The following is a 9,470-nucleotide window of genomic DNA, read 5'->3' on the forward strand; positions in this document are numbered from 1 at the left end:
TTTTTTCTTCTTTTTCAATGAAATTGATCCCTTTACTTCAATGGTCTCATAACCTCTACTCCAAACTTGACTATATCCTTTCTTGTTTTGTTCTTCACCTAGGGATCATCAAATTCCAATAAAACCAAATATTTTGACATAGAATTGGTCTTTTAGGATAGAGTAGCCACTAAAATGTAAAGAAGCCCAATAAAAAGTGAACCACAACACACACAAGACGACCACTAATTCCCTCCAATTTTAGGAAATGAAAAGAAAAACATTCAATTTCTTTTGGTATCTCACTCCTGTATTGATATTCATTCATTACAAAGACAATTTAACAATTATGAACTTTGCATGCCTAAAATCCATAGACCAAACAAAACTACCCCTTGTGGTTGGTGGGTCCTATCCATAATTTTCTAAATATTATGTGACAACTTCAAAGCTTTCCAGACACATACATCAAAGGAAGGAGTAAATCAAAACATATTATTAAAAAGATTTAAAAATAAAACAAAATAAAAAGTGAAACCCAACCCAATCCATTAGCACCCATGCTCTCATGCCCACATCATCCGAAGAATGAAGATCAATAAAAAAGAAAAGAAAAGAAAAAAGACCTCAAAATCATCTCTCTTCCTCTTTGTTCTTACAGCTTTTCCTGTCTGTCATTTCTCCTTTCACACTCATCTAAACAAAGGTTAAAACTTGATGATGATGATGATGATATTTATTTGGTATTTAGGAGTCGAGTTTTTCTCTTAATTAACAAAGTAAAGTCTCATTCTTTCTCTTTCTTAGTGTCTCTCTCTTGCATTTAATGCTTTCTCAGACTCATCGTGTAGCTTGTCCATGTCTTTTTAACAAATACTGAAATAATCATTCATTCTTTCACTCAAAAACACTAAAACCCACCTATCCTTGTCTCGTTTCCTCCGCCATTTTTAATTTACTTTTCCCACACTCTCTCTTTCTCTCTCTCAAGCTCAAATGCCAATGACCTGAGCTAAAGGACAATATATATATCACCAATTATTTTTAATAAAATATTTCATGGCAGCAGCAGCTACATCCACTAGTACCACTTCTACTACTACGACTGCACACCTCAAAGTTCAAGCCCAACCCATTAGGCCTAAACGCCGAAAGTGTCGAGAAACCACCATTTCCACATCCGCCGCCGTCTCCGGAGTCGGAAGCACTGTAAACTCAACTGGGTATTACCTTAATCATCATCGCCGGAAGCTTGATCCACCGGCGCCCACTATAGTCTCTCCGGATAACTCTTGGTGTTGCCCTGCTTCAAAACCCACTATTTCCACTTCTCATCATCCTCCTCCTCCTCCTCCACCGCCGCCATCTCCGCCAGCGCAGCCTCGCCAGAGGGTACGGGAAATCCCTGTTCAGGAAACAAATCCAGTAGTGCACAAGGTGAGGCCGTCGTGTTCGCCGTCTTCGTCTCCTTCCACATTTAAGATCCAATTATCGCCGGGGAGTCTTTCGCCGGTTATGGATTTCACGACCGCTTCACCTACCCCCACGGGTATGACGACCTCCGTAAATGGGAACGGCTACTCGGGTCACCACGATTCGTTTCCCTCGAGCTTTAGCAAATTTAATTCGGTGCTTACGGCTGGGCTATTGAACCCAATGTCGCCACCGCCGCCTACTGATAAGACCCGATCGAGCCCGACCCTTTTCGAAATGATGGCGAGCGAGCCTGATATCCACCCCAGAACCCAGATACAATCAAGCAACGTCACTGTGGCTAATCATAGGAACCATACTACTATTACGGTCCAGGATAGACAGGCCTTGATGATGCAGCGGATTTCAGAGATTTTGGGGTGTAGGAGCCCTGGTAATCAGTTCAACGACCAGTCTTCTAGCGATATCAAGCTCACGTTGAGCTCCCGAGATGGGCTTAGCATTACCATGAATGTTCACCGCCAGATTCTCGTTGCGCACAGTCGTTTCTTCGCGGTGAAACTTTCAGACAGGTGGGCGAAACAGCAGCGAACGACGTCGTCTACACCTCACATTGTTGAGATTGCCGACTGTGAAGACGTTGAGGTTTATATCGAGACTTTGCGGTTAATGTACTGTAAGGATCTGAGAAAGAAGCTCATGAAGGATGATGTTCCTAGAGTTCTTGGCATTTTAAAGGTATTTTTTTTATTTCTTTTTTTGTTCGAGACTTTTTGAGTTTACTGTAAGAGTTTCATAAATATGGCGTTGGGACATTTTAAATTTGAAAATTATACTATTTGGGTCATTGTGAAGCTTGTTCTAAATTAACTACTACAAAGATTTTTGAAATGGGGACACGGTAGAGAACCCATTATCTAGAAGTTCTTGTTTTGTGGCTTTGAATAAAATTGGTAGCTAGCCAATAAACGCACTTACTTGTTTTCAGGGTGATTAGTGCTTTATATTGTATATGTGTGTGTGTGTGTGTGGTGTTTATAGGTTTCAGCTGCAATTGGGTTCGATGCTGGTGTTTTATCTTGTTTGGAGTACTTAGAAGCTGCGCCATGGGCTGAGGATGAAGAAGAGAAGGTGGCTTCGCTATTGTCGGAGCTCCGGCTTGAAGGGGTTGGGGCAGGGGAAGTTCTAAAGAGGGTTTCTATTGAAGTTACTAATGGAACCGAAGAGGGAAATGAAAATGAGGAGGTGCTTCTCAAACTTTTACATGTGGTTCTTGAAGGTAAAGATGAGAAAGCTAGAAGGGAGATGAAAGGATTAGTGTTGAAGATGCTTCGCGAGAATGCCTCACAAAATGATCTCAGGAAAGAGTCTTTGTATTCTGCTTGTGATGGTTGCTTGACGTTGCTTCGCCAACATTTTATGCGGGCGGTGGATTCAGACCTCAAAGAAGTGAATCAGATTTCCAGGCAAGCGGATAATCTTCACTGGATTCTTGATATCTTGATTGATAGACAGATTGCTGAGGATTTCTTGAAAACATGGGCATCTCAAACTGAGTTGTCTGAAGTGCATTCTAAAGTTCCTGCGGTTCATAGGTTTGAGGTTAGCAGAGTCACAGCTCGCCTATTTGTTGGTATTGGAAAAGGACAGCTCTTGGCTTCCAAGGATGTAAGATGTATGCTTTTACGAACATGGTTGGTGCCATTTTATGATGATTTTGGGTGGATGAGAAGGGCGTCTAAAGGTCTAGATAGACACTTGATTGAGGATGGTCTTAGCAATACAATTCTTACCCTTCCATTAGCTTGGCAACAGGATATCTTGCTTGCTTGGTTTAACCGATTCTTGAACTCTGCTGAAGATTGCCCGAACATACAAAGAGGGTTCGAAGTTTGGTGGAGGAGGGCTTTTTGGAGACGCAGTGGGCAGCAGGAAAGATCAAGATCACTGCGGATTATGAATGCCACCATTGAGAATCCATAGAAGCAGCAATTCCACGATTTTTAGAATAAGGTGCGGTGCGTTCACAGCTCTGTTTCCTTACCTTCTGATGAATATCGTTCTAATCTTTATCTATTTGACTATTTGTTGATATTCTTTCCTCCTAAACCGAGGTGGTTTTTCGTGCATTGGGGGTCATTGTATATTTATAAAGCAAAAATGGTGGTTAATTGTTTCTGAAAGGAGTTTGACTAGTATGCTTGTTGGTTTATCTGTTTGATTTATTGTACCCTGGTGTAGTTGGAAGAAGATAGATGGTATACATTTCATATAATCGTGCATCTTTTCTATTTTGTCCATAACTCAGCTGCAAATTGCTTCTCAAGCCACTAATAGAATTTGAAGTCTGAATGAATTGTCTTACCTGAATTAATCAGTTTACAGATCCGAAATTGACATGTTACTGCCGGGCTCTTGATGATTTTCTTACTCATTGTGTTTTTTCATTAAATGTCATGTTTATTGCTAGTTACTAAACCTTGAAATAGAAGCTTCTGTAAAAAAAACTTTTAGGTGTTGGCATTGATGTTTGGTAACCCAGCTAAAGTTGTGTGACTTTATTAAATTTCTAGGTTCCCTAGCACTCTAACAAGTGGAGTTGTTAATTTAAAACAACTCTTCCAAATACTGAATGATCTTTAGTACCAAAATGCTTACATTACCAATGGCTAAACATTAACCTGTGTGAAAAGTTGGGGTCAAAATAATTGCTCATTGGTTCCAAAACTATAGCTTTTTAACCATGACTTTTTGGTTTCTTACACAGTTTTAAACTAAAGCAAAAGGGCCTTGTGAAACTAGGAGTAGTAGAAAAGAGGTACAGCATAGGCAAGTATATTTTATGGTAAGTTTCTGCTGGTTTATGTTTATCCTTTATGGTAAGTTAACATTGCGGACTGCCATTTCTAAATAGACTGCTCAAACTTGTTTTGCAGGGACAAGATAAGATGATGGGGAGCGAAGAAAAGCGTTGGAGTTTCGAGTCAAAAGATCAAATTCCGAAACCAACCACCACCACCACCAACTTCAACTCTTTTTTGGTTTGTTATTTGATAGTAGTAGAGTTATTCTATTTTTAAAGGCTGCTAATTGGTAAGTAAGTAGGTGTATTGGGTGATATATATTTGTGTTTAATGATTGTTCTAATGTATTTTTTTTTTTAACAATGAACAATTTCATTGATAATAATTGAAGTGGTGGAAAAAATCAACCCAAATAGTTCACTATGTCATGAAATATGGACGCCTCAAGAAAATTGGAGTAAACTATAAAAAAAAACATCTAACAAGGAAACTAGGTCATTAACAAAAGAGAAATACCTAGAAAAAAACAGACTAAATGTAAATAATCAAATTCCACAGCATTGAGAAGAAGTCTTATCTCAGCTTTGATGATCAATTCAACATTAAATCTGGTGTTATCATCAATTTTACTGTATTTATTTGAATGATTTTCAAACTTCTTACAAAACAACAAAATCAATAATAATTCCTTAAAAAAAGAATATTCACTATATTAAAAATATTAATTAAAATTTAAAGGATAAAACTTATCTACACTAGGGCTGTACATCGGTCGGTTTGGGCGGTTTATCCTATATATTTTCTAACCCAATTTAAAGTTCGGGTTGCTAAAATTGAAGTGCAACCCGCCCAATTTAAAAAAAAAAAAAAAAATTCTATAAACCGACCAACGATTTGGGCGGTTTGGTCGAGTTAACCCGCCCAAACCGGCCAATTTATTTTTTTTTTTAAAGTCAAAATTAACAAAAATTTTAAAAATAAATTAAAAATATCACATTCCACCAAAGTACAATACTATATATATGACTTTAAAACTAATAATTAAGTATATAACTTTATATTATTATTATATATTTAATCATTTATATTATATATAATAAAAACTAAAAAGTTTTTTTAAAAAATAAAAGTGCTAAATCGAGTTAGTCGGGTTGGTCGGTTTAATTGGGCGGGTTGGACCTATTTTCAACCCGCCCAATTAACAGATTGGGCGGTTTATAATTTTTTCGGATTATTTCGGTTTGTAATTTTTATCGGTTTTTTTGGTTCGGTTTGGGCGGGTTATTCGGTTTAAGCGGTTTACAAATTTTTTTGTACAGCCCTAATCTACACAAGTGCCATTAAAAGTGGTAAAAAAACGATGTTCACCAACAATAAGTGTAAACAAAACATATAACATCACATGATACACTATATTACCAACAACAAAACAAAAGAATTTCAAAAAAAAAAAAATAATGAAATAATAATAATAAAAAAAAGTGCTATACTCGAAATTCAGCTACGCTTCAGAAGTTGACACATGTTCAATGTATGGAATATGAATCAATTCTAAATGATATAACGATATCATTAAATACATATTGAATAACTTGTTATTATTTAAAGGATAAATATATAATATTCAAAACTCGTTGGCTTTATGGTCAAAAACGAGACAAGAATAATAACTATTGATATGAGATTAACGAGACATATGCATGCCTCGGAATATACAAACAAGAAAGGAATATTTATCCACCTGAGCAGAATGAATGTATCAACATAAACTATCTCGCATTATATATAGCGAGAAGATCATCTCGCATTACAAAAGCCACAAAGAGGACATAGCGAGATGGAAACATTCCCAACACTTAGTGTTTTTATTTTATTATTAAGATGGACAAGGAAGATAGCTCGAATCTGAGAAGATGTAACCTTCCACGTCAGCAATAACCATCTAAAGGATAAAACTAAAGAATGGTTGGGTAGTTATTTAGTATTATCTCACGTGTGATTTAAATGAAACGTGGGAATTGTCCACGTTTTATTTAAAGTTATATTTAAATCTATCCCAAATAAATAATTGTCAACCTATACTCCTATAAATAGAGACAGATTTCATGAGAAAAGGGACAACAATTTTGAGAAAGAATCATTATTATTCAATATCAGATATTATATTTTGTACTCTAAAAATATCCCTAATAAGAAGGACTCGTGGAGTACGTAGATTTTAACTACAAAACCACGTAAAAATATCTAGAGTTATTATATCTTTTATTATTTATCAATTTTTGTAGAATATTTATTACTAAAAGGCTATTTAATTTTAGTTAACAAAAGTATGCGTTAACAGTTTGGTGCTTTCATTGAGAGCCTTAGTGATAAAACTTAGAAAAATCCCTCACAAAAAAAGTGTATCCATACTCAATGACTGATAACAATCAAAACAATAGAAATCGCCCTGAAGAAACCACACGTCGCCCTGGAAAAGAGCCAATGGGATCTCAGAGAATCCATACTACTGGAACATCACGATCAAGGAGGAATGATGGTGGTGGTGATCAAAATTCAGAAAGAAGGAATGAAGATACCAATAATTCTGCCAGATACGTGCCTAGAAGTGAGGATGCTTATGACCTAACTAGGTATGTACCATTAGTGGAATTAGAAAATAGAAAACTTCAACAATGCTTAGCCGAATCTAACCGACAAAACACTGAGTTGGAAAGAGAGGAAAACCTCGAGGTTCCAGAACCAGGAGACAGGAAACAAACTAGGGAAATCCCCAAAACACCCAAAAAGAGCAACTTGGGGGTACAAGGGATGTTCCAATGGATAATCAGACAAATAATCAAGAGCAATGGCGAGACGTTCTTCAAGGATCCTAAGGATTTACGAACCAAGGGAACAAACAAAATGATTTACTAGAAGCTTCTCGCAGGAATGAGGACGCAACACGACCTCGACCTGGGAATCAGGGAATCCCTTGTAGAATTGAGAGAAACCCTAGAAACCAACCCAGGATAAGCAGGCTACCTCTAAGACACCCTCAACGTCCTTCTCGATCAGAAAGAAAGGATGTATACATGTATCTAAATAGAGGGCGTGTATCTAACCTCTTTCAAAGGAGAAGGTCGATACAAGATGAAGCAAGTTCTAGTTCAGGACACTCAAGGTCTCGAGGACACAGTCGATTGGGTAGGCAAACGCGAGAGGGAAGTAGACCTCGACGTTATGTGTAATGACCGCTCTAGTAATGTGAATTAGTAAAGGCAATTAGCACTAATTTTTATTATTTTATTATTATTTGTGAATTAATTTAATTGTGGACCCCAATATTTAGAAATAAATATTAGAGTTATAATTTCTCAATTCCGGAGATTTTATTAAACTCTAGGGGTATTATTTAGCTTATATGTGAAAAATGTTAATTTTGTAATTTTTGCTCGGCGACAACGGAAAATGCGATGGATGGCTAGATTGATCACATGGGTAAGTTTAGAACCCTATTTCTTAGTGGGAAATAATTTAGAGAAAATAAATTATCGGGATTGAGCGGGGTTATGGAATTTGACCATTTTACCCCTAGTTTCAAAGAAATACCCTAGTTTAAGTTTAAGGGCATTTTAGACATTTTGTTTAATGGTGATTAGGTGGCTGTCCCTCTAGTTGACACCTAGCACATGACTTTTCAGCCATGAATTAATTAAGGAAAACCATTTCATTTGAGGGAAAAATCAAAGAAAAGTCAAAATTAAAAGGAAATTGCATTTCCCTTGAACTCTCTCTCTTTCTCTTTTTCGGCTGAGACAAAACCAGAGCAAGGATCAATTTTTCCTTCCAAATTCTCTGAATTTAAGCTAGGGATTAAAGGAGGAGCAATCAAAGGTAACCCTAGAACTATAGTGTTATGTTTTAAAGCTTTAAAAGTTAGTTTGAACTTGTAATTTTGATATTTAGTGGCTGTTAGGTTTAGGCTTGCTTAAGGTTCGAATCATAGGGTTTAATTGAGTTGGTTTTAGCTTCTTGTGACTGGTTTTGATTGTTGGATTAGGTTGTATGTAATTTTGAGCTTTGAGTTCAAAGCTTTGAGCTTTAATGGCATAAATTGATTTGGTTTATTTTTCTGTGAAATACTGGTTGGGTTTTATTGTTTATGCTTTGAATAGGTACTCTGGAAAGTTTGGTAACATTTGGTGGAAAATTGGGCAAGAGACGAAATGATTTGGGATTACTGGTGCAAGCCATATGGCCGGTTTGCAGTGCCACAAAAACCGGCTAGCCGGTTTTGGCAGGAATCCTGAACACTTCGTTTTCTCAATTTTTGTCCATTTCAGTGCCTCGGTTGGGTGTTTCCCCATTTCCAGAGTTAGAATAACCCCTTTAGAGTATAGCAGAACCTAGGGTTTTGATTTTGGGTTCCCGGGATTAGAGTTTTAATCATGTGACTTACCCGGTTTCAAAATGTGATTAGGGCATCCATCTAGCACAGAAATTCCGTTCAGGTCGGCCAGCACACTTGAATTCGGAAAACAGGTAAGAACTGTGTATAATGTATGATGTGATTATCTGAATGTGTGTATATGTGTTTGTATATGCATGCTTAAATTATGTTTTACACTACCAACACTTGTATGAATAAGTTACAGAGTGCATTGGTATAGTGATTATTGTTATTATGAGTACGATACAGTGATACCAACACGGGCACGGGAAAATGCTAAGGTGTGTGGTACATCACTCAGTGTTACTCAATATTCGGGGTAAACCCTACCAACACTCGTATAGTGAGGTACGGCGTGTATGTGGTATAGTGGTTGTACCCTAGTGTTGAACGTTCATACTCATCTGTTAAGCTCTGTAAATAGGTGTATGGGCGCCTATTTACAGGTCGGAAATTATATGATATGTTATATGCATTTCTTACTGAGTCTGTTGACTCACAGATTCTACTTCCATGTGTAGGTAAAGGAAAGGCGAAGGCTGAACAGGAGTGAACCTGAGCTCGGGTGAGATTGTACATGTCAAGCAGCGCGACCTGGAGTGTTCGGTCTCGGGACATCTGGGAGTTGTATTTTGAAAGTCGCTGTGCGACCTGTAAATCTGTATGTTTTGGAATGTATGTTTGAAAAGTAAATTTTATAAAGTTTAAAAGAACGGGATCCCGGCACTTGTAAATATTTTATTAAATTACAAAGTTTAGTATTTAATGCAAAAGTTTTAATTTGACACGTTTTTCGAGAAATTTCTTTGATTAGCAAAGAT

General features: G+C 37.0%; 1 protein-coding gene across 2 annotated transcripts; it reads left to right on the forward strand.

Annotated features, from left to right (window-relative positions):
- The first annotated feature begins 325 nt into the window (after window positions 1-325).
- LOC115716249 (BTB/POZ domain-containing protein At1g63850) lies at window positions 326-4,602 on the forward strand. Of its 2 annotated transcripts, XR_004011550.2 has the most exons (4): window positions 329-2,151; window positions 2,455-3,426; window positions 4,181-4,258; window positions 4,350-4,602. XR_004011550.2 is itself a non-coding variant. In XM_061115731.1 (2 exons), exons 1-2 carry the CDS (start codon window positions 1,039-1,041, stop codon window positions 3,394-3,396), a joined length of 2,055 nt encoding a protein of 684 aa, XP_060971714.1. In that variant the 5' UTR covers window positions 326-1,038; the 3' UTR covers window positions 3,397-3,663. The 2 variants fall into 2 exon arrangements, 1 of the variants encoding a protein (XP_060971714.1); XM_061115731.1 differs by lacking the exons at window positions 4,181-4,258; window positions 4,350-4,602 and having other exon boundaries at window positions 326-2,151; window positions 2,455-3,663.
- The last annotated feature ends 4,868 nt before the right edge of the window (window positions 4,603-9,470 follow it).

This window comes from Cannabis sativa, chromosome 5 (assembly GCF_029168945.1).
Source record: "Cannabis sativa cultivar Pink pepper isolate KNU-18-1 chromosome 5, ASM2916894v1, whole genome shotgun sequence".
In the NCBI taxonomy this organism is placed as follows: domain Eukaryota; kingdom Viridiplantae; phylum Streptophyta; class Magnoliopsida; order Rosales; family Cannabaceae; genus Cannabis; species Cannabis sativa.

Bases quoted from the DNA above. Each gene is read 5' to 3' on its own strand.
- LOC115716249 (XM_061115731.1), top strand. From the start codon at position 1,039: ATGGCAGCAGCAGCTACATCCACTAGTACCACTTCTACTACTACGACT. The intron at 2,152-2,454 runs GTATTTTTTTTA...TGGTGTTTATAG, and splicing joins GAGTTCTTGGCATTTTAAAG to GTTTCAGCTGCAATTGGGTT.